The 24499-nt window shown below is 42.8% G+C and overlaps 2 protein-coding genes across 2 annotated transcripts in view; one reads left to right on the top strand and one right to left on the bottom strand.

The window, feature by feature from the left end:
* Positions 1-24499, bottom strand: part of LOC125703533 (zonadhesin-like) — a 110021-nt gene that overhangs the window by 14145 nt on the left and 71377 nt on the right. Inside the window, exon 84 of the mRNA XM_048968125.1 lies at positions 24043-24122. The gene's annotated coding sequence lies outside the window, so the exon portion shown is untranslated. The remainder of the gene's footprint in view (positions 1-24042; positions 24123-24499) is intronic.
* On the top strand, positions 3169-20443 carry ATP12A (ATPase H+/K+ transporting non-gastric alpha2 subunit). Its single transcript, XM_048968645.1, has 23 exons — positions 3169-3410; positions 5224-5364; positions 6693-6752; positions 7276-7479; positions 8005-8118; positions 8287-8421; positions 8946-9063; positions 9681-9949; positions 10726-10924; positions 11396-11505; positions 11792-11926; positions 12205-12397; positions 12789-12964; positions 13309-13445; positions 14142-14292; positions 16036-16204; positions 16916-17070; positions 17164-17287; positions 17560-17705; positions 17960-18093; positions 18967-19068; positions 19737-19828; positions 19962-20443. Exons 1-23 carry the CDS (start codon positions 3402-3404, stop codon positions 19988-19990), a joined length of 3102 nt encoding a protein of 1033 aa, XP_048824602.1. The 5' UTR covers positions 3169-3401; the 3' UTR covers positions 19991-20443.

The raw sequence follows: 24499 nt of genomic DNA, 5'->3' as shown, positions 1-24499 counted from the left end.
ACCCCACAGCACATCCACGTACCTGCCAGCAATGCCTAACCCCTCTGCAGTCCCATCCTGCCTCTCAAAGATGACTTTAGCACAATGAAACACTGGCCTGAATTGGTTTTACCTTTACAATGCAAGATAAAAAGCAACACAACATGTTTCCCTACAACCAGAGACAGGCAAGTAGTAAGGCAACAAGACGTGCACACTGTACCCCAAAACCATATTTTTGCTGCTGTGAAAGCAGTGCATGAAGGAGAGCACTGAGCACAGAGGCCACTGTGCTCCCTCTGCTGCTCTCCCAGAGGAAAGGCAACAAGTTTCAGGAAAGCAAACGAGCACACATCTACCACCACCCAAACCTGCATCTCTGGGTGCTTCTAAAGCTGCACAGTGCCCATTTTGCAAATACAGGCACAGGAGACATGTAAATATAACTAATATTTCCAAAGGTAAACATGTGCAGGAAGAAAAAGGCAGGCAAATCCATTCTACTGCTTCTTTACTCCGAAAGCTTTTACAACCATTTTCCCCTTCTCTGCACAAGCAGAACAAATGCAAGACCCTGGGTCTTGTACCAGCAAGCCTGCAGCCTTCACACAGTACAAGAGACATCTCAGCATGATAAACAGCCAAACATGCTCGTTTGTCCTTGTGCAGCACTTGTTAGCAGACATGACCTTAGAACAGGATCAAAATAAGACAATATTTCAGAAAGGACACTTGCTATTTTCCTAAACCAGTATTTAGAAATCAGAACAACACGCATTTATTTTACCTTCAAACCAGGGCTCAGCTCTCAGTGTTGAGACACGCTGGGAACTCACGTGATGATTACAGCTCTCTGGCACAGACACAGGCTTTATCCCTCTCGATGCATGTCACATCTTGCCAAACCAAGGGAAAAACACTTCACTGCCAGAATTCAAAGGTCTACATGCACTTGTCCAGAACTGCAGCCTGGCTTCTCACCTGGGCTTTATTTCTGATCTACTTCTGCAGCAGGGCTAAACAATAAAAAACAAGACCAGTGCTCCCAACAGAAGGATATTACACTGCCCAACCACAGTACGTTGGTTCATAACGTGGCATTTGCCTTTTATAGCACTTCTCATTGGCACTTCGTAATTTGCAAGGGAACCAACCATTCCAAAAGTTAATAACAACCCCTGCCACTAAGCCTTTTAACCAGCAGTTTCTTATTTTTAACTTGGCAAATCATAACAGACCATTTGTTAGCAAGGCAATCCCTGGTCAATACCTTGTATGCTGTTACACTATGGCACTGTCATAGGGCTTTCCCAGTTTAATTAATTTTCTACAAGAACTTCCTTTAGTAAGAGATAGTTCAGTGCAAATGCTGCAGCTAGACCAAAGCATACAGCCTGTTTTGTTGCCAAACACTTCTCTAACTGCATTTCTAACATTTGTCCTCAGGCAAAAGTCATCGTGACTTTGAGAAGAGAAATGCAAAACCTGCCAAAATGACCCAGATTACATCCTAAATCATGAATTATTATTTATTTCCACAAGTCAATTAACAGCAGGATACTATATACGTTCCTGTGTTCCACCCACCAGTTATTCCAGTGGTGTGATGGATTGTGAATCCAAGTTCCCAGTTAAAAATTGCCAGTGAACAAGTCAAGTATGCCACCCTGTTTCCACATTCTCCAGCCTGCAGACTTTGCTAACAAATCTGATGGACAACACAACGACATGTCTGGATGGCACTTCTCTATTTCCAAGTATGTGTTTGCTTTTGAAAGCCCCTCATTTCCAGTATCAGCAGTGAGTTTGGTGCCAAATCTGCTCACCACACTTCTTGATCCTCGTGGCTCCAGTGCCTTGGTAATGGGCACCACTGGCTGCAATCAGTGTGTGTTCTTGTATATGGCACATATTATGAAATCTCAAATACTTGTACATGTATGAAAAGGTTTCTATTCAAGCTCCAGGATACAATCCAATTCTCAATAAAATAAACAGGAGAAACTGAATGTGAAACCTTTCCAGGTGTACTTCTGTATCTTGCATAACGTCTTAAGATTGAGAATGCCATGGGAAAAGGCCAATAGACGTAAACTGAAAAGTAGAAACAGCTTTACTTATAAATATGATAATCATTTAAGGAGGATAAGTACAACACTACTTATTGGAGCCCATCTATAATTTGAATGTGGATTTGTTTATGCTGTTTAAGCAGTAAGGGATGCTTCTTGCTTGTCTTCCCTACCAACTGCTTATTCATCTGGCTTGAAATGGTCACTGTTACTTACTTCTAACACATCATATCTCTTACCACAATTTCAGTCACCTGCTAAGGACTGTGGTACCTTGCAGCATCTCAGACGATGCAGTTTTAATCACGCAGTGCAGAACACCAACTGCTGCAACCTTATGCTGTGCTGTGAGACCAGTTCTGTCAGGCAGATGAAAGACACTCTTCCCCAAAGTAATGTTAAAGTATACAGAATATTTCCACATGTATAACTTTGTTTTAATTCAGTAAAATTGCAGGGATGTAGAAAAGGTTAATGTTACTTCTGACTGATGAGATACACTAGGTATCAAGTGTGTCGTAAGTCTTTATGACTCCCATATGGAAGCTTGTAATTGGTACAAGAGCATTTCCATGCAGTATTTGGCTAAGTGCTCTTACTGAAAACACACTTGGAAGTTATTTCTTTCAGTTATGCATGAAAGTTAAAAACACAACAAATGCAATCCATAAATAAAGAGTGAACTCCAAGTTAAGAAACTTGATGGACCACTGCTCTGCAAAATCCCCAGTACATACAGGGCAGGGATCTGGCTTCCAGGGACCCTAGGCAGCATCATGCCAGCTGCTAGGAGGCACAACACGTGCACAGACTTCCTTTTCTCCAGCAGACGTTGCTGTAACAGCTGGATATGCAAAGGGGAGTCCAGTGCTGGAAAGCCTGTGAAGGAAACTCTTTGCTTCTAGCAAGATGAATAATACACCTGTTCCCTAGTCATGAGCAAACACTACAAAGGAATAATTAGAAACTATCTGACCTGAAACCCACATGCCCATTACTGTGGTATTTTTCCACCTACTACAGGTGAAACAGAAGATGGGCTGGACCTGGAAGGGGAGGGGTGGAGTGGCAGCACAAGATGCTGATTTATAAAGCACCAGCAAACAGTGCTCTTTCTCCACAGGCTCTGGACAACGAACTCGTCCTGCCTGAAGGATGCCAAAACGCAAGCAGGATTCCAGCTAACATCTGCTTGTCAACTGAGAGGGAACTACCATCCCTGTGAGCTTTTGCACCGCAACAGGCAGAAGTGCTCTGAGTTCCACTTTTCTCCTGTTGGGCTTTTGCTTTTCATCTGGAGCTTTTGGCTTGGCTGCTTCATTGCATCTGGAAAGGAATAACCTCACCAAGATGGTAAAGGTGAGTACACTGTTCACCAAAACTGCTGCTACTATGTGAGCTTCTTCCTACTAACAAGCTCTAATTTAATCTATGTGTATCAGAAATATGAGCAATGCTACTATGTGAGTTTCTTCCTACTAACAAGCTCCAATTTAATCTATGTGTATCAGAAATATGAGCAAAGCAAAAAATGGAATTGATACTAGAAACTATTGGGCATCCAGTCTTAATGACTAAGGTTGTCAGTCTAGCTAAGTATGCACTTCCAATCCTAAAATGCAAAGAGATTGGATAGAAAACACCTCCAGGAATGGCTAGTATTGTAATCACGATTTTCATGAACACTAACTCTTTTGCAAATGCCAAAATCTGAGATTTTATGAAGATTTGCAGGTTAGAGGTTATATCATGCACAGCAACCAACAGAATTTCCTAACCTCACTAATTTTCTTTTCTCTTCCTGCTAGGTTGTCATGATAGACAGTTGCTTTCTCTATCTTGGTCTCTGTGCAGATTTGAAAAGCCAAACAGATCTTTGAGTTGGATAGTTGAAGGGAAGAGTAGGAGTGCAAAGGAAGAATCCCAGTAGATAAACCAGATTGTGTGTCTTTGGTGTGATTCAAAATTTAGAACGTCCTGTAATAGAGATGTTCTGTATCTGGGATATTTGTCAAACAAACTGAAGTGCTTGAGAAAGACTTCAGGCTTGTAATTGCCTGAACCATTCACCAGCTCATAGCTTTTCCCTTCCTCAAGATAAAATGTTAATATTTCAACATTCCTTTAATTAAAGGGCATCTGAGGACAGGAGGTCTGTTTGGAGTTCAGAATAATAGTAAGCAATGGGATGTCCAAACCTATTCTTTCCTTGTTGTTTCCATCACTTAAGCTGTCTGATTTAGGCTTTATGCAGGACATCCACTTTCACTCACCTGAAAGATTCCCTTTGTGGCAACCTAAATGACAAACGTCCTACAAAACGTGTGTGTACCTATCAGCAGCACACCAGCACATCCATCCCACCAGTAAAGCACACCATCAGATAAGACCCAGCATGACTCTCATGAGACTCCGATGGCTAATCTCTAAGGAAGCCTCTGAAATGGGGTCAACCAATAGTTCTTCCAAGGAATGGCATGTAATTTACAAGATAATTAGGATCTGGAACGTTATGATTATAGAAGCTGGCAAATGGGCAACACAGGAAGTCTGCCCTTCAGAGCGCAGTGTTAATGTAAAGTTAGGAGGATGCAACCCTCCTGAAGTTACATTATCCATAAAGCAGAACGTCAGAGGTTTGGCAGCATCCCTGGGTTACTTACCTGTTACTAGATTGGCCAGTATGGGTGAACAAGAAAGAAGTAACAGGCTTGCTTCTCCCTGGCAGCCCGATAAGCTGTTTGCCTCCATTTTATGTCATCTGGTGTAAACGTGTGAATGGTAATTTTAAGTGAAAATAACAGTGAAGTCATGTATCTAAAAAGCTGTAGGAGCAGCCAAAGAAAAAAACTTCTCTTTTTCTTCTTTCTCCTTTTCCACTCCATGTTAATTTTGCTGAGGTCCTGGGCAGCATTCCCACACTTTGTGTTAGATTATAAAACACTGGAAGCGTTGTGCTCTCTAAAGGAATCACTGTAATTGACAGATGCTGAAGACCTGATTGTGAGTGCTGCAGTGCTTGCTGTGGGGATATAAGGACAGGGATAGCACTCAAAGTTGCTGGGAGAAAGAAACAGCAGCAATTCCAACTTAGCAAAGAAACAGAAGGACTTGTCAGAGTCTGATTTGTGCAGGTGCATGGAACAAAGCTAAAACCTTCCTTCTTCCACAGAAAAAGTCTGATGTTTACTCAATTGAGATCAATGGGCTAAAAGATCTGGAAAAAACAAAGACTGGAGAGGAAGAAAAGTGCAAAGACCTGAAGGGCAACAAGAAAAAAAAGAATGAAGAACTGAAGAAAGAACTGGACCTGGTGAGTATTGCTAACTCCACGTCAGCTGGCAGGACAGCCTCAACCACTGTTTGAATGAATGCTGGTGAAGGGAAGTGCCAATGCTGAAAATCCAGCAGGGAGAAATAAGCTTCCTTACACCCCTGTAGTACACCTGAAAAAAAGCTGTGCAGGATTAGTATCTGTAATGAAAGGATGATTCTGACTTGATGAAGCCACCGCTGGTACAGAGCAGTGCATCCCTACCAAGGTCTGTACTTTCCCAGATGGAATTAATATATAATATTAAGCTGCCTTCTCTCAGCTGCCATTTGCACAGCCAGCCAGGAAGCAGAAGGAAGAGAGGAGCAAAACATTTTGCTCCACAGATTGCTAGTAGACCTAGAAGCACGGCTCAGCTTTACAGTTTTCTCCCTGCAAGGTACTTCAAAGAGAGAGCACTAAGCTCAAGCAACCTGTGTTTCCTTCTGGCTTGCCAGGGACCCGCTGGCTGGGTTTGGAAAACTCACTTCCTCCATGCATGCTTCAGTTTCCCAATCTGAAACATGAAGTTAATTATTCTGACCTCTTTTCGGAACTGCCTTAAGAACAGCTCACAGCAAAGGCAATGCATGGGTTAGGCAGTATTTCAAAGGTAAGGAAATCCCCAAACGAGCCATCAATTTCTCCATCATCTTTCTGAGCTCTATTCAGTCCCAGCTAAATAATTCTCAATGTATCTCATCTTTGCCACCGGGGATGTAACAGTACTCTCATGTTTCTAAAGAAAAATCAAAGCACAGACAAGTTAATTGACTCATCCGAGCAGCAATGAATCATGCTGTGAAAACAATGGTGAGAACTCACAAATTCTTGGCTTCTAAACCTCTGTTCACCACAAGATGTAATTGGGTCAGCAATAGCACAGCGTTGTCACTGCAGGGAAAGGAGGAGAGCTTTCTGATTTCCCTCTCCCATGCCTCTTTCTTAACTGTGCTCAGAACCTGCTGCCTCTTTCCATGAGACCACAGCAAATCATTTCACTCCCTCGTCACTTTATCAGTTAAGCTTCTCGACTCCACGTAACACTGACATTTATGGTGAAACCCATTTCCGTCCAGCAGAAGACAAGTGTTGTAAATGCTTTGCAAATAGTAAAATAGGAGCAAATGCCAGAGGTGTGAATATGTAAGAGGAGACTTGTGCTTTTTCTGATAAACTACACTGTTTGTTTGTGGAAGTGGGATGTCACACTAGCAACTGGATCCATAGCTCCAGATCCAGGCACTCTGAACTACTTCCAGATCCTGATACAAAATTTACAAGTCTGCTGGTCTGCTTACTGTCATTTTCTTTCTTTTGGAATCCAGGATGACCACAAACTCAGCACTTCACAACTGGAGGAAAAGTACGGTACGAGCATCGACAAAGTAAGTCCATAGGGCATCATTAAAACTTCCTGATTCAGATGCCTTCCTTTACCTCTGGCTAATCCAAAGCTGCTTAGAGGCAGTGGGAAAGCATTCAAATTGGCAAACTGACAAAGCTGCACTCATGGATGCGTGCATGCATAATCATGGAGCACCAGCTCCCAGTAAACCCTCAAGCAAACAGCATCTCAGTGCACGGCACTGTCCTGGTTTTAAACTGGAGTTTCTCCATTGTCTGAAGGATTCTTCTGTTTTGTAACCAAAATCCCCATGCAAAACTGGACCACCACGTTCTCATCAGGACCACAGCTTTTCTGAAGGTATTCAAAGTTTGCCACAGGTCATTTTTCCCTAGCAGTGTCACTATCCTGAAATCACTACCTTTGGAAATCAAAGGTGCAGGTTACCAATCCGTAACACTAACAACATTTAAGAAACAAGCAGCATACACTTCTTTTTCCTGAGCTGAGCTGAAAAGCTGCTTTCTGTGACCCCATGATAAATGTGGCATTTACTTTTGCAGGGTCTCTCCAGCGCAAGAGCAGCAGAGATTCTGGCTCGTGATGGTCCCAACTCGCTCACTCCTCCCAAAGCCACTCCTGAAATCGTTAAGTTCCTCAAGCAGATGGTGGGAGGTTTTTCCATCCTCTTATGGATAGGAGCTGTCTTCTCCTGGATTTCATTTGGCATTCAGTTGGCTCAGGGAGCTGAATCAGCCTTTGACAACGTAAGTGTTTGAATAAGTACAAAGTGAGTATGCGACCCTTTGACAATCTAAGTAACTTGAATACTACTTCATAGTTACTCAGTAACAACCAGGAGGTCTTTTGTTCTTCAGGACTCTCCCTTTACGACTGAACATTTCTGCTAAATACCTGACATACCACTTCTAAGAGTGCCTGTCCAAAGGTTTTATAACTACTGCCTGTAATCACAATACTTGAGTATGCTGGAATCTTTGACTTTGATTCTCTCCTAGGAATATAACTGATTCAGGTTCATGCCAGGTTTGATTTAGAGAAGATTTTTAGAGACACAGGATGTTTACCATTATAACTTTTTTTATACCCCAGCTTTACTTGATCGATAGCAAGGCAAAACTTGAAAGCTCTTTTCTTAATTTGTCTTTTAGTCTGCCTCAATACTTCACTTCAAGTCTCTTGAAACCTTACAGAACGATATGATTTACTCCATCAGAGGAACTACTTAGCATATACTTTCAACTAACTGGATTATTTCTTTCACTGATTAGCTCTACCTTGGTGTAGTCCTTGCAGTGGTCGTCATCCTCACTGGTATCTTCGCTTACTATCAGGAAGCAAAAAGCACAAACATTATGGCTAGCTTCAGTAAAATGATTCCACAGGTAAGAATAACAAGCATTTCTTTTCCTGATAACACCTCAAAATGACTGAAGTGGAACTTTATATATAAGCACCTTACATATAAGCAATAAGCATAACTTGAATCGACCTCTCGGTTGGGTGTTTAGAGATAGCACCATGCTCATGTCAGTCATACTTCTGTCCTTCAGCAAGCTCTCGTCATAAGAGATGCAGAAAAGAAGGAAATGTCAGCAGACCAGCTGGTAGTGGGAGACATTGTGGAGATAAAGGGAGGAGACAGGATCCCAGCAGACATTCGTCTGATCACTACTCAGGGGTGCAAGGTAAGCAATGCTTCGTAGAGCACAGTGTAAGAGTGCTTTAGAGGCATTCATGACATGAACTACTTCTGCACACCTAATATGAGTTATTAGAGCTTTAAAATTTGACCACATATAAGTCACAGAATGCAGAAGCTCTACTGGGATGCCCAGCTCATGCCATACTAACATACTAATCCCCTTCCTGAACACCAGAACAGGCCATAGCATGTTCTAGCAATACTCCTTGCCAGGGCAGCAGCAGATGTAGCAACACTGCATTACATGCCTCCAGAGACCTGCAGTGAGGTCTTTGCCTTTCCTTTCAGGCTGCCACTGAAAACCCCACCAACAAACACATAGCATGGGCCAAACCAATTTCCTGCTGAAATACGTTCCTACAGTGACAGTGGCAATCATCTCATAGAACAGCACTGAGACATGATGGCCCTGTCACCTGTTATTAAATGTGCTGCAGCCTTCCTTCTGGGCTGTATGTAACTGCAAGTTACTGACTTTAACATGGGCATATCTCCGTTTCATTAAAGGTGGACAATTCTTCACTCACAGGGGAATCAGAGCCACAGTCCCGCTCCTGTGACTTCACCCATGAGAACCCCTTGGAGACCAGGAATATTGCATTCTATTCCACCACCTGTGTGGAAGGTGTGTAGCAACAAAGACCTCCAGAAATGGCACCTGTAGAGAGTGCCAAATAATATTTTTAACTCATTTTGAACTATTCTGCCTCAAGGAATTCCAAAAAGGTTTGGTTGCTATAAGAAATGGTTTCCAAAGGACACCAAAATAAAGCCTGCAGCACTGAGCTGGTCATTCACCACGTCAACCAGTGAGACCTTTGTTTTAGCACCTAGACTGGTTATGGGTGCAACCAGCATTAACTGCCATTCTATTGTGGTCTTTCAATCATCACCTTTAGAAATGACAAGTTGCAGAAGCCTTTATGTACTTGTGGATGCTTCTGTGAAAGGGCTCTGTACACTTGAAGGTGTTGTTCCTGTGATCAGAACTCAAAGGCACGCGTTGTACCTAACAGACTATCTGCTAGGAAACTGCACTGTGCCTTGGGTAATGCTGCATTCCTACTGCAACACCATCAGCAAAGGCTAAGGAAAATGGATTTTGTCCTTCTTTCCCTTTCTAAAGGAAAATAAATAATTCCGGGGTGAGGTCTCAGCTACGTAAAGGCTGAAAGGGGTCTTTGTTAATCAATACTGTGTAGAGAAGACAGGCTTGAAACTGATGGACTTATTTCTTTACAGGCACTGCTACCGGCATTGTAATCAACACTGGGGACCGCACGATCATTGGGCGGATTGCTTCTCTTGCATCAGGAGTAGGAAACGAGAAAACACCCATTGCTATTGAGATAGAACACTTTGTCTACCTGGTGGCAGGAGTGGCCATTTCCATCGGTGTCCTCTTCTTCATTATTTCTGTATCAATGCGGTACAAGATTCTGGACTCCATCATTTTTCTCATTGGCATCATCGTGGCAAACGTGCCAGAGGGACTGCTAGCCACAGTGACAGTGAGTCTGAGCTGCCACTCGTAGTGCTTCAGTCACTACCACAATTCATCTCCCTTAACTTCAATACAGGGTAACACTAAAAAACAGATTACCTCACTTGAGATGAGGTGGGGTGTTTCTTTTTCCATGAAACTGATAGGACAAACATTTAGGAATTCTGGCATAACTGAGCTATTAATCTGAGCTTCAGCACAAGAATTCAGCTCTGAAACAATGGTTTTGAAATACTGTTCTGCCTCAATTGCTAACAGTATGATGATGTGAGTCATTTCTCCACAACCTGTTCCTATTTAGAACGGAAGACACTGTACCCTAAAAGTTGCATGAAAATTCCATTTACTAATACATAAAAATGGTCTTTACAATCCCCAGCTAAGAAGCAGCAGAACTGTTAAGCATTGTTAGCCCTAAAGCACACTACAATGAACTGCAGTACGAAGAGCTTCACTTCAGGATTCATTAGATTGGGAATTCCCCCAACATTGCAGCTTCTTCCATCTTAGACAGCCTCTTAACTGATACAGCACTCATCACTATCAGCAGGGAACCAGGTTGCTTTCATTAACACCTGTACTTTTTCTTAGTTTCAGCTGCACATCTGAGCTAAATAACGCTTTTGCAATGCAAAATTGCAGCCACCAAAAGATGACTTTTAAAAAAATGCTCTCTTTCAGAAAAGCAACAACGTTAAAAGTAGCAGTCTGTAGGTTGCTTACATCATTCTTTAGTGGTATCTCACTGGCAGCAAGCTGAACTTCTTGCTTTACCTCTACCAGGTGAGCCTGTCTCTGACAGCCAAACGGATGGCAAAGAAGAACTGCTTGGTGAAGAACTTGGAAGCTGTGGAAACGCTTGGCTCTACTTCCATCATCTGCTCTGACAAGACAGGGACCCTCACGCAGAACAGGATGACTGTTGCCCACCTCTGGTTTGATAATCAAATCTACTCAGCTGATACCAGTGAAGATCAAACAAGTAAATATGGCAGCGGGGGGATCTAGAAAAGGGTGGCTATGTGGGATGTTTCCCACTTACAGTCTGTCCAACTGATGTCAATGAGGATATCTTTCCAGAGATGAAACATATACCTCCCTGCCACACACAAGTGCAGTGTGCAATAGGAAAATCCCTTCTTTGCCACACAGAGATGAGAACAGAATAATTCCCATCACCAGAAAATAAGCCTGGAGGAGGTTCTAATTCCAAGTGTACTCACTGACAGTGAATTTAGGAGGGAAATAAGCACACAAACTTTATCTAAGTAACTTGGCCAGAACTGCTAGCTGACTGCCATAAGGTTCCTGTTAAAGTGTTTTTCTGTAACAAAACCTATCAAAGGAACAACCTTATTCTGCAAACAATTCAATCGTGTTGTTCCAAACTGGAGCTTTTACTTCTACCACATACTATGCTAAAGGATGCTGTACTCCTTTTGTTTCTTTTCAGCCCAGCCTTTTGACCAAAGCTCTCCATCATGGACAGCACTATCAAAAATTGTAACTCTATGCAACCGAGCAGAATTCAGACCAGGACAGGAGAATCTCCCAATAATGAAGGTACTGCTTCACATCAACTTCTTTCTCTTCCTTTGGAAGAGCAATACATACAAGCTGTTCTATTTAGCTTCAGTCTTCTCTTACATTTAACACTCCAGCCTTCTAACTCACTGTTGGCTATAAACTCATTTAAAAATCTAAGGCACATTTTTAGCACAAGGCTTTTTTGAGGACAACTACTGCTTTATCACTGCTGCTCAAGCACCCAACATCTTATAGAAGCACGTAAGATGTCTTGAAAGAGGTGCAGATGTGCTATCAACTGTCCCTTCTCTCACCCATACAGAGAGTTGTGGTGGGTGATGCCTCCGAAACAGCTCTGCTGAAATTTGCAGAAGTTGTTCTGGGTGACGTCATGAATATTCGAGCACGGAACAAGAAAGTGGCTGAAATTCCCTTCAACTCTACCAACAAATTCCAGGTGTGTTTCAGTTTTTTTGGAAACAGGCCAAACTGTTTCCAGCTTTCAGTGTTTCTATCAGTATATCGAATGCAACAGTTGGTGACCTGGAAGTTGTAATGGGTGAATTCAACGACAGGGAAGACTTAATCTCCAATAATTGCAGTTCATTCCATTTGATGGAAAGAATGATACGTGGAAAAGGAGAATAATTGCTATTTCTGTGCAAAGTAACCAAAAATGGAAACAAATAAGGGTCATATATGCTTCTTCAAATGACTTCGTATTGTGGCACACAGCTCTCCATTCACGAGACTGATGATCCCAATGACAAACGCTTTCTGCTGGTGATGAAAGGTGCCCCAGAGAGGATCCTAGAGAGATGCAGCACTATCATGATCAATGGGAAAGAAGAACCACTGGACAGTGAAAAGGCAGAAGCTTTCCAAACAGCATACATGGAGCTGGGAGGCCTGGGAGAAAGAGTGCTTGGTGAGTCCTAAATAGAGGGACTGTAAGAGAACTGCAGTGCAAAAAGGGGAGTTTAAATCCTGGTATGAGCACAGTGTGTCTGGACTTCATTTCCCCTGCAGTGAAGGGTAAAAAACGAAGTGTGCTGCCTTCTGTGCAGATTGCTGAATCTCACTGCCATGCTGCCAGCTCCCTGTGGCAGGGATGCTCTTACTGCTATATACTGATGTCAATCTGAAACACCGTGCAGCCAAAACAAAGTTACAACGGCAGGTTAAATAATCCTCTAAAGAAAGCAAATGGTTAAATGCACCAGAATTTTACAGGCAAGAGAAAATCTGATGCTAAGCTTTAGCAAGCTCTCCTCTTTCATTATTTCCTGTATATTCTGTCAACCTACATCTCCTTCTAGGTTTCTGTCACCTGTACCTGCCTGAAAATGAGTTTCCAGACACCTACACATTTGACACAGATTCCATGAATTTCCCCACATCCAATCTATGCTTTGTTGGGCTCCTATCTATGATTGACCCACCTCGTTCCACAGTGCCAGACGCTGTCTCAAAGTGCCGCAGCGCCGGGATCAAGGTAGGAACCTCACAATATTCTTACAGACTGTAACCTCAGTATATGTAACGTGAATTCTCATAGAAAAAGGTTTCTCTATTCAGTGTTGTTCCAACCTTACTGCTCATGACAAAGCTTTTTTCACAGCTCTGATAAAATGGTGCCAATAACAAGAGGTAGAGAACTGAAATCAATACAGAGCTAATTAATTGCCACTACCTGTCTTTGTTAAGTAAATAGCATAGCTTTCCAAGTTCAGATTCTAAACTGTTTCCTGGTCTAGAACAATAGACATTTCACCTAATCTCTCTGCATCCACAGCATGTACGTTTGTCACTCACTCCTAGCACTTGTCCCTTCCTCAGGTTATCATGGTCACTGGTGATCACCCAATCACTGCCAAGGCCATTGCCAAAAGTGTGGGCATCATTTCAGCCACCAGTGAGACGGTGGAAGACATTGCGAAGCGCCTCAACATTCCTGTTGAGCAAGTCAATAGACAGTAAGAGCAGCAGAGCATCTGGGATACCTACTGCCTTCATTTTCTGAAAGCTATGCCTTCTTCTTCTACAGTGCTTTTAGCCAAACTCTACATCGCAGCCACCAAGCCCACCTAACGTGCCTCTCTACCTGAATAATTCTATGCCTAGGCCAGGGCTCCCACCTGCACTCACCATTGGAAAACACTGGCGAATAATACTTTGCAGATCTTTGCTGTCACTGCACAACTGACTAAACACGCACACTGAAAACCACAATTCAGTACCTTGTGTGGTGCTGGAGGATGACCTGACCACCACTCTAAGTTCCTCTTTCACCACTGTAAAAAAAACCCAAAAAACAACAAATACCCCCTCCCTTAAAACAAAAAACCAGAAGAAAAGCATTAAAGATTTTTAGAGATGTCTTCCTCCCCCGCTCTCACCCCCTCAACCCTCAGAGTACTCTTTAAAATGCATTTTCTGTTGTTAAGCCTACCCTGGAGGAAGCTCTGATTACTTCCCTCTGTCTCTAGGTAACTAATTCAGTCTGGATTTCTGCAGTGGCTTTCATTCAACACCTGCTGATTAACAACTAACGCTTCTGAAATTAACTCAATTTGCTGCCTTTCCTCACTGTTAAACTGCATTCATTCTACGAGTGCACTGTTCTCTATCTAAGCCTTTTGATTTGGAGACATACCCATGGCTATTCACAGGGAGGCTACAGCAGCAGTAGTGAATGGGATGGAGCTGAAGGACATGAGCTTGCAGGAGCTGGATGAAATTTTGTGCAACCATTCGGAGATCGTTTTTGCACGGACATCACCCCAACAGAAACTGATCATAGTGGAAGGCTGCCAAAGACAGGTAAGAGGTGTACAAGCTTCTGCACAGACACTGCTCTGGTGTTATTTCCACAGGTATCACCCTCCAGGTGACAGTGGAAGGCAATTTCCAGTGCACTCTCAGCTCTGCTCACACCGCTCTCACCGTGCGAGAGCAGCATCTCACAGACTGCCACAAGCACTGTCTTCTCTGGACAGAACCCAAGTTCTTTGAATTCCTGCTACAGACTCTGAACTCCTACTGACAAAATGAGCTTATCCAAAGCATGAATGCCTTAGAGCTGTGCTGAGGGGTCTGACAGGCTTGTTGTAATTCAGAGGAGCTGCTGCTGGGATGCACAGCAAGCGTCCTGGGTAGAGACCTGCACGAACACTCTTTGGGAAGCAGCCTTCCCCCAGGAATTCTTTAAACCCAGATCAAAGCTACATATTACCACATCCTCTCGTCTTATCTCTTGTGGCCATTTAGACCCATGTACTTCCCTCCCACAGGAATGTTTAGACAAGAAGATAGATATGAATCCCACAAAATGTCATAGCATGATTTATCTGTGACCAAGCCTTATCTATATAACTTTCAAAGACTGCACAAGAACCCTCAGTAAGCATGAATCTGAGGCAGGATTTAAAGAGGGACTGTCCCACTCACAGGCAGCATTATGTAAGGGAGCATGGAGTGCAGCCAGCACAGGAGGCACAAGGAAAGAAATTACATATATAGCGAAGAATATATATATTCTGAACAAGATGCAGATTGTCATTCAATGGTTCTCCCCTCTGATGCATCTTCCAAATAGATGCTGCAAATCAAAAACAACACTACCATCAGGCCTGATCTTCACAGGGATGGAGATCCAGCACAAGCCATTATTTCATTTTTGTAATTATGCCAGCACTAAGCTTTCCAATCAGCATTAACAGCTCTTCAAGTGTAAGCCTGAATTGCTATCAGAGAAGAGAGAGAAAAAAAAAAGGGATAAAAATCTTCCCGTTAAATCTCATTTTTAATTTAAAGTTTTTTTAATGCCCTTTGGCAGAGGGTAAATGTGTTCTGTACTGCTTGGACACCCACACCCTCAGTGGATGGAGAAGGATGCAGAGGAACGCCCTTCCCTTCCCCCTCTTGAGCCACTCAGTCTACACGCTGCCTTTAGCACTGAGAGCCTCTAAGCTCTTCTGCCCATGGCAGTATTTATCAGTAGTGACACTGTGCTAAATCCCCAAAGGGACAGGACGTTCGGTATTTGCTTTAATCAGTTTGTCAGGCTTTTTCCCACTCAGAACACTGTGTTGCTACCCAGCTGTGAGCTTTTGCAACAAGCAGGACAGGACCCTTTTCTGCAGTAGATGGTTTCATTGGGAGATAACAAAGAAGCTGAACTGAATAATCAGTTTTCCATCTTTTGGATTCCTAACATGGCATATCAGTGGTCAGAGTTGTTGGGACAGCATGCAAAGGGTCTCTAGTGATCAGTAACACGATTTACAGTTAAGATTAAAACCAAGTGAGTCTGTAAGCACTGCACAAAAGTAAAGGACGGATCATGTGGGGTCCCTGAATTTCCCATTTATCTTTGCCGACTATAGAGGCAACCAAGACAACACACAGACACCTAATTTAGCCATCTGCTGCACACAGTCTGAGCCTACCATATTAATTCTAGAGTCTTAGAGACTGGAAGGGTGCTTAGAACTGAATGTCCTCAGGGGAAGAAGGCACTGCATCCTCTACAACCCCACGTTATGATCCTTCTGTGTGTTGCAGGGTGCAGTCGTTGCTGTGACTGGAGATGGAGTCAATGACTCCCCTGCTCTTAAAAAAGCAGATATTGGAATTGCTATGGGCATTGCTGGTTCTGATGCAGCTAAAAACGCAGCTGATATGGTACTGCTGGATGATAACTTTGCTTCTATAGTCACAGGAGTGGAAGAAGGTAAAAATAATGTTGCTACCTCTTTTCTTAGCTGAAAGCAGCTGACAGCCACACAGCACTGGCTGGTCAGTCCTCCTGATCCTGCCCTCCTGCACCCCTCTCTGCAGACAGCTCATCTCATATCTCCCTTACTGTCATCCTGGATTTGGTTTTTGGTATTTGGAAAAAAAAATGGGAACTGCTTCCATCCAAAGACACTACAAAGACAATAAGGAAATCATTCCTCTCTTGCACATACTTGCTAAGCAGGGCACTGGTTTGCTATCTCTGCTTGTTCAAACTCCAAACAAAAGCATCTCTCATCTTGCTCCTATGCAGTCTTTATCATCATAAAGAGACAAGCTGTTTTCTTTACATTTTAACCTTAATGCTTGCTCACACAGAGTCCTCACTGTGCTACATCCAAACATAATCTGCTTCTCCAAAGTGCTCATGATTTGCATTAAGACCACAGCGCGCTGAGGAACGGGAGTTTTCCTCCATCTTTCTCAGTGAAAGAGACTTTTAAATTTAATTAGAATTTTCAGGAGGGTCAAAGGGAAGGCAGGTTAATGTTTTGGGGGAAAAAAAGCACTTTAAAATGTACGTGAGGAGAACACACATAAGCCATTACTGCTTTCACTTAAGTTAGTTAAAAAAGTAAGGTTTTGGGTTGTTTTTCTGAAAGCTGTTGGCAATCAGCCCTTACAGAAGTGTTTCCTTTTCTTCCAGGCCGCCTGATCTTTGACAACCTAAAGAAAACAATTGCCTACACGCTGACTAAGAACATTGCTGAGCTCTGTCCCTTTCTCATCTACATTATTGCCAGCATTCCAATGCCCATCGGAACCATCACCATCCTATTCATTGACCTGGGAACAGACATTGTAAGCTGCTGCCTCAGAGCTGAATAGAGAAATATCCTCAGAAGCGACAGAAACTGGGTGTACAGGCACCCTGATGGTTTGTTTCTGTTACAGATCCCTTCTGTTGCGTTAGCCTATGAAAAAGCTGAAAGTGATATTATGAACAGGAGACCTCGAAACAAGAAGAAAGACAGGCTGGTGAACGAGCAGCTGGCTATATACTCCTATCTGCAGATTGGTAGGTTGGCCTATTCTCCATAACACCACCTTACATCAGTAGAATGAGATAAAAACAAGCTCTTTCACTTTTTAGAAAAGGGGAACATGAAATTAAACCAGTACTCCTATGTTTTGCTTCTTCCCTATTTCTCTGGTCTACTATGAGATACGGAGGTTGGTGGCCCTGCCTGCAGCAAGGGGGTTGGAGCTTGATGATCCTTGAGGTCCCTTCCAACCCAAGCCATTCTATGATTCTCTGATGTAACTGATTCTCCCTCTCTGATTTTACAGGTATCATGCAGTCAGTGGGAGCCTTCGTGACATATTTTACAGTATATGCAGAACAAGGCTTCCTCCCTTCCACACTGCTTGGCGTTCGAGTCGACTGGGAAAACAATGCTATTAATGACTTTGAGGACTCTTATGGACAGGAATGGGTAAAGATGCACCAGAACATCTTCACTCTGTGTCTTTAAAATTCAATGTTCTCCTCTGAAATACAAGATTAAGAAAACAAAAGGGAGGCTTAAATGTCAACATTGGCCCAAATCCGACCATTGCACACCTTAATCTGAAATAACTGAGTTTATCCCTTTGTAACGGAAATCTTCCTGCCAAGGTTTACAGTTGCTTCCACAAGACAGGAGTGTTGGATATAACACAACTGTTTGTTTTTCCCTTTGCTCTGCAGACTAAATACCAGAGAACGTACCTGCAGTGGACTGGCTACACTGCCTTTTTTGTCAGCATCACCATTCAGCAAGTTGCAGATTTGATCATCAGGAAAACAAGAAGAAATTCCATTTTCCAGCAGGGTCTTTTCCGGTAGGTTTTGCTGGTCCTTTACCTGACAGGTGGAAGGATTTATTAGCCCACTGCTAATTAGCTCAGTGATTTGCCCCCTCACATTCAGTCACTGAACAAAGACTAAATGTGGATTCAAGCCATAAACATTTTCTCACACTTAGCCACCCCTCTTCTATCTCATGATAGGAGTTTTCCTTAAGTAAAGGCTTTCTTCTGTTTAATCTGAAAACACATCAGCCTAAAAACTCCGTTCGTTAAAAGGTTTACAATGAAGAAGTTTCCTCCCCAGATTATTTTCTTAATTCTTATCTAATTATCAGTACTTAGGTCACTTGAACTTCAAGCTAACTTCAGCCTGCCAGGTAAGGAGACACCAGCTGGTCCAACAGTGCTGGCTGCCCTTTGCAAAGGGCTCTGTGCCTGTAAATCCCATGAAAGCCAGGGAATTAAAAACATCTAGCAGGATGGAGGCTGCACGTGAAAGCTGGCATTTAGACAGAGTATTTCTGATAGGAAAGCAAACAGGTTTTCTTTCTCTATCTGCAGATACAGAGCCTACACCTATGTATTTTTCCTTCTTCCATTTGCATTTGAGTCACAATGAGCACATTCACACTGCAAGTAGGAGACATGAGTAACGCAGGCAGCAGGCCTGCCTAAAGCTAGCTCTGCTCTACGTAGGTCAGGAATGGGAGCAGGAAAGACATGGGAATATGAGATGCATGGCGATGCTACAGAGCCCACCAGCTCCCTCACACCACACTGACCCCCATTTATCCCCATCTATCTCATGCAGGCCGTCCAAGCCAGTGATCGGAGCCTCAGGAAGGCACAGCCTTTGCAGTGTGCTGTGGAATCAGCTTTAACTACTTCTCTGTGATTTTCTTATAGGAACAAAGTCATCTGGGTGGGTATATTTTCCCAGATAGGAATTGCTCTGATTCTCACCTATGGTCTTGGACACGTTACAGCCCTGAACTTCACACCTCTGAGGTGAGCTCTGATGCTGGCACGCTTCCCTTTCCTTCACGTACTAACAGACAGGGACTTACCATTCTGCCTGAACCCACAAATGGGAGAAAGATGTCCAGCAGGACAGTTTTAGGATAAATATTTATGAATATTCATTTCGAAGAACAGGATGGGCAATTTCTTGACCAAAAAGGGAATTATTTTCACAGCTTCTATAAAGAATACATTACTTTTTTTTCTACTGAATTTACTGTAGAGAATGCAGAAACCTTCCCGTGTAGAACAAACCCCCAGATTTTGTCCAGCATCACCAACATTTTGGTGAGATTATATAACATTTTACTTAACTTTATGCAAGCAACTTCTATTTTAAACACATCACTGTCAAAAATGTTCCATTTTTCTGACATCTTCAGAGACTGTAATGCCAGCAGGCAACATTTCCTTCTGAATAGTATCCGGAATTCATTAATTAATTCAGTTAACTACTTGCACTTGGGCAGCTTGCAGGGACCTAATCTTATTTCTAATCATTTAAGTGCTTAAGTTACAGGGGGAAAAAAACGAGCAATGAAACACCACGAAACCCAGATTTCCTTTTAGTGAAATCAGACAGTGTAGAGAGAGGCCTCAGACATCCAGCTTGTGTTTAGATGCTTCTGAATGAGAATCTCTTCTCCCACTCCCAGGTTTCAGTACTGGTTTGTGGCTGTACCGTTTGCTGTCTTGATATGGGTCTATGATGAGGTCCGTAAGCTGTTCATCAGGAGATACCCAGGAAGTAAGTAGGATTTCCTGCATTTAGCTGTCCTTTCCTCCACTGCCCCTCACTCACCTGACTGACAGACAACTCAAAATGGACCATTTGCCCCCAGAGCTCCCAACATCACTTTTTTCATCCTCTCCTCTTGCAGGCTGGTGGGATAAGAACATGTATTACTGAATCCGTCCTTATCACTGGACTTCTTCCTCCTCACGGAGAGCTGCTCCTCCACCTCACACAGCCTCTGCTGCTTCAATGTCCTGTCTGTGCAATACCAAGTATACACTGGGCTCGCCCCATGAAGAAATTTCATGAATTTCATGAAGAATCAAGGACTTAAGAGGCTGGCAAGTAACCTCCTGCTGTACTGTAAAGATGATGCTTGTCTGAAATTGAAGTGCCATCTATTTTTGTAAAAAGAATGACTTTCCCTCATCCAAGGATAAACCTGGAGAGCACTCAGAGAGGAAAACACAAAGAAAGAAAAACACAACAGAAAAACTTAATGTAAGGCATTAATTTGCACTAGAGGGGTTGTTTGCTTATTTTCTTTTTGTTTTGTTTGTGCAACTGAATTCTAAGCAAGTGCATACATAGATCTGTATTACCTTGCTGAGAGTAATAACACTATATAGGAAAAATTTGATAATAAAAAGTATTTTCCAGAAGACAGTTCTCCACCTTATTTTCTGATAAAGACCAAGAGAGTGAAATGGAAAGGGATGCATTGAGAAATGCATCTGGAAGGCCAAGGCACAGCCAGTCCATTTAAACACCTTGTGATTCTGTGAGTGTAGAATGCTCAACACTCATTTTCTAAGGGACATCATCTCCACGGCAAAGTGGACCTTCATATGCATCATGTAGGTACTGTTAGAGGGCTGCCTGAGACCAGGTCTTCAATACGGGCACTTTTATTAGAGAAGAAATGGGGACAGCAGGAGACCTTTTGCAGGAAAAGCAGAGAGGGATTACAAATGAGAAACCAGAACTGAGGGAGTGGAAAACAGGGAGGGCTTGCCAGCTTAAAGCATGTCTGTTCCCCAATTTCCACTTCCATAACATGCTAGAAACTACTTTACAGTGTGTGAGCTCCCCTCCTTAGAGCTCCTCCCCATAAGAGCCAGATGGGTATTACAGTGGGTGTCAGAGTGGGTGCCACTGTTTTTCAAATGCTGATTCAAAGAAGAGGAAATACAAACGAAGAAGGAAGAGTGACAAAAAATAAGCACGCAAACTATGAATTATGAGGGTGAGCCTGGATTCCAGATATGTGCCCTTGTGTGCTGCTTATCAGTTGGTGATGCAACCCTGCAACACACCAGCAAGAAGTATGTGAGGTGCCAAGCAGCCTCATTTCAACACCTTGTCATCTGCCAGCTGCCAGGAAGGATTTGTTTTCTCTTCTGCTCACAAGACAGGAAAAATATGAAGAGAGATGACACGGGGAGCAACAGAACCCTCTTGTCACCACCCATAGATTTGCTGTACTCAGTCAAAACAACACTTTCAAATTCAAACAGGAAGAGAAAAAAAACAAACAAAAGGAGGTCTTAGAGGAAAACTTGGAAGATGAATCTGATACGTGTGTTATATCTGTTTTTAGGATTGGCATATGCTCCTGACAGAGAAGTGAAAGAATTCTGTCATAGTAATATCTGTAAAACGAGCAACTTATGTCTTTACATCCCCTTGGTACAAAAGGGAGTGGGGAGGAATAAGGGCACGTTTCCCACATGAGGAGTAGGGTAAAAAGCCACCCTCTAGAAGATCATCAATAGGAGGAAAAAAAAAAAAGCAGCTTAATGTCTATAGCAAAATCTACAAAGCCAGCAAATAATTCTGAAACAATCTGCTCTCATAGCTGTAGGGTCATTTCTACATTTAACAAGTACTCTTCTGCATTGCAAACCTTGCTTTAGACCACAACCCTCTTCAGAAGCTACAAGCAGCACAACACCAAACACACCCTCCATGCTTTGGCTGCTTGTAACTCCATCACACCAATATTTTCTCTGAGAGGACAAGGTGCACTCAGCAATTTATTTGTCTTAGTGCATCAATGCCTGAACAGAGCAGCCCATGAAGGAGGTTAGCCAAAACAACGAGCATCCCAAAACAGATGGCAGGAAAGGCAAAACCTGCTGTTTATAAATCTGAGAGACTTTCCAGTATTATGTAAGACGTCAGATACATTCAGGCAAAATGGACAAACAGCCCCAAGGTGTGGAAAGAGTCAGTCCTACATTCACTGACTGGCATACGTAACATCTGTTAGAGCTTATAAGTCTGGGAATTTCTGCATTGGACAACATGGGTCATTGCATAACAGTAAACAGCAGGTAGGACCTCTCAGTCCAGTATAACCATCCTCCATTGACACACAAGCCATGAGGTTGCTGTATCTGATGCAACTGAATATGGAGTTGTCCACAAAGGTCTCGTTTAATTAAGTCCAGTGAATGCTGCTGCACCCAAGAGTGTCTATTCACAAGAACAAGTATAAAGAAGGATGCAAACCATTTGCAAACTGATGTTAATTCAATAAGCACAGAGGTATCCTCCCTTCAGTCCCATAATAGGTTTGTAAACAGCAACATTTTGGTCACACATTGATTTTTACACTTTCTGGTTCATCATTTATTGTGTCATCCTTCTTTGTACTTTTTCAAGATACACACACTGTAATTCAGAATATGAAAAACAGAGCTGGACTGCTCATTGTATTAGAGTTGGTAAGAAAATAAGCTGCTTTCCTGGTCAGGTCTATGCACTGCTTTTTCATTTAGTCTTGCAGAGCCTTTCTTTACAAGGAAACTTCAGCCTTGTGTAGGTTACTACCACATACAAACTACCCTTATGATTCTCATGTGATGGCTGGAGACATATGGGAACCAAAGCCATGGACCACAATAAATACTTCCATGTTAAATATTGAAAAAAAGAAAGGAAACAATTTCTACACTCAATTGTTGCTTAAAAAAAAAAAACACAACAAAATCCAAACCTTTAAAATTCCATCAGCCAGCTCTGTAGCTTCAACAGGAATAAACATCACTCTCCCACAGTCAAGGAAGTAGCAATAACTCAAAAGATATGCAAAGCAGAAGAGCAGATTTTGAACTGCAAGTTAATACACCTACAAGAAGGCTGCTTCTTTTCTGGCTCCATCTATGTTGCAAGCATGCAAGAGTTAAGTTACTAGCTCATAAAAATGAGAAATCTTTCTTGAACACAGAACTGTGCTTTCTTGCTCCAGCCTCAGCCAGACTAGACAGGTCAGATGCCCCCACTGATTGCACTGAACTTCACAGCTTTCCTTTACCTCCCCCTCTTAGCAATATCTCCTCTGCAGTTTTCTCTAGTTTAAACTAGCTCTCACCACCCCCACCTCCCATCTCCAAAAAAGCCTTGACAACTTTCCCCTTCTATGTGCTATGCCACCAGACAATTCCTGCACTCTGGTCAAGCAGCAGCCAGCTGAAAGCAGAGAGCTGGCTTCAGGTGAAGCGTTACTCCTCAACAAATGACAGAGAATGTAAGGATGACAGCAAGCACTGTGCAATGAAGTATGTAACAGGTACACAGCTGGGCTAATTGTGCTCATTTCTCTGCTGTGAGGCCTGTATCTTGGCCCTGTTAGTATGCTGCTGAAGATTTACTCATAAGAATACTTCATATAGTAGTATCATTATTCCAAGCATGTGGCTTTTGAATCATGTAGCCACGAGTACTTTGCCTTGGAATTGGTCAAGCTTCAAGATGGTAACAAATAATACTTATACCCTCTGCTTTAAACGAGTGAGAGCTGAAGCTCTCAGGCGTAGCATGTCTGAATTTTCCCCTACACTCAAATGCAAAAGTGCTTTTTGGCAGTAGTAGCCAAGAGAAACACACTATCTGTAGTATGCAGTCTTTTTAGTGACTCCTGTACGCTCATCTCCTTCCCTGTAAATCCATTTCCCAGTCCCTACCTAGGATACTCGTCCCCTCTCAAGGCTATTAATCACTATGAATCCTCAGTGGTACATTTTTAACCACATAATGCAATCTGACAAGTTGTTTGAGAGAGCTTGTGATGCTGAGATTTCATTGAAGAATGGAAGGAGACAGCGAAGACTTGTATTTCTACAGCGTGGAAAATGCCTTTGCTGCCACTAAAGCATAGGCAGGGTTCACATTTCTAAACAAAAGATGCTGCCAAATTATACAGTGGAAATTGTTGTTGTTACCTTTCTTGGTGGCACCACCTCTAATGCAAGGAATCTTTTCCAGCAAACACCACAACACTGCTGGCCCATGTCAATCTCTGCTACAAGGGGAAGGAAAACACAGAAATTAATCTCCTTCCTGCAAACATTTGCAGACAACTGCTGTTCTCACTCCGTGTCAATGCTTACTGAAAATAGAAATGATCTCAATGAATGCTGGATGCACACACACCCTGCTCTCTGTCCATTTTATCTCGAAGCTGAGGAGATTATTGCTGGCGCACAACCACAGAAAGAACTCAGGACTGGCTGCCCAGAAGGGTAAGAAACTCCCAAGGGTCTTACTGCTGATCTGAGATGCAAAGTAAATGAATGCAAACACATGTAAGCCTTGAGAAGAGAGGCAACGCTGCACTCCATTGGGTACAACTGCAGTGCCATTCTTGGGCCTTGACAGCATCTCAGTTACATCTTTAGC

This window comes from Lagopus muta, chromosome 22 (assembly GCF_023343835.1).
Source record: "Lagopus muta isolate bLagMut1 chromosome 22, bLagMut1 primary, whole genome shotgun sequence".
Classification (NCBI taxonomy): Eukaryota; Metazoa; Chordata; class Aves; order Galliformes; family Phasianidae; genus Lagopus; species Lagopus muta.
The sequence above is the reverse complement of the archived record's forward strand: the minus strand, read 5'-3'. Positions and strand labels throughout refer to the sequence as shown.

What these genes read in the sequence shown, in the direction of transcription:
- ATP12A (XM_048968645.1), top strand. An exon ending in AGAATCTCCCAATAATGAAG is followed by an intron (nt 11,506 to 11,791) that starts GTACTGCTTCAC and finishes TCACCCATACAG; the next exon opens with AGAGTTGTGGTGGGTGATGC. An exon ending in ATACTCCTATCTGCAGATTG is followed by an intron (nt 17,288 to 17,559) that starts GTAGGTTGGCCT and finishes CTGATTTTACAG; the next exon opens with GTATCATGCAGTCAGTGGGA.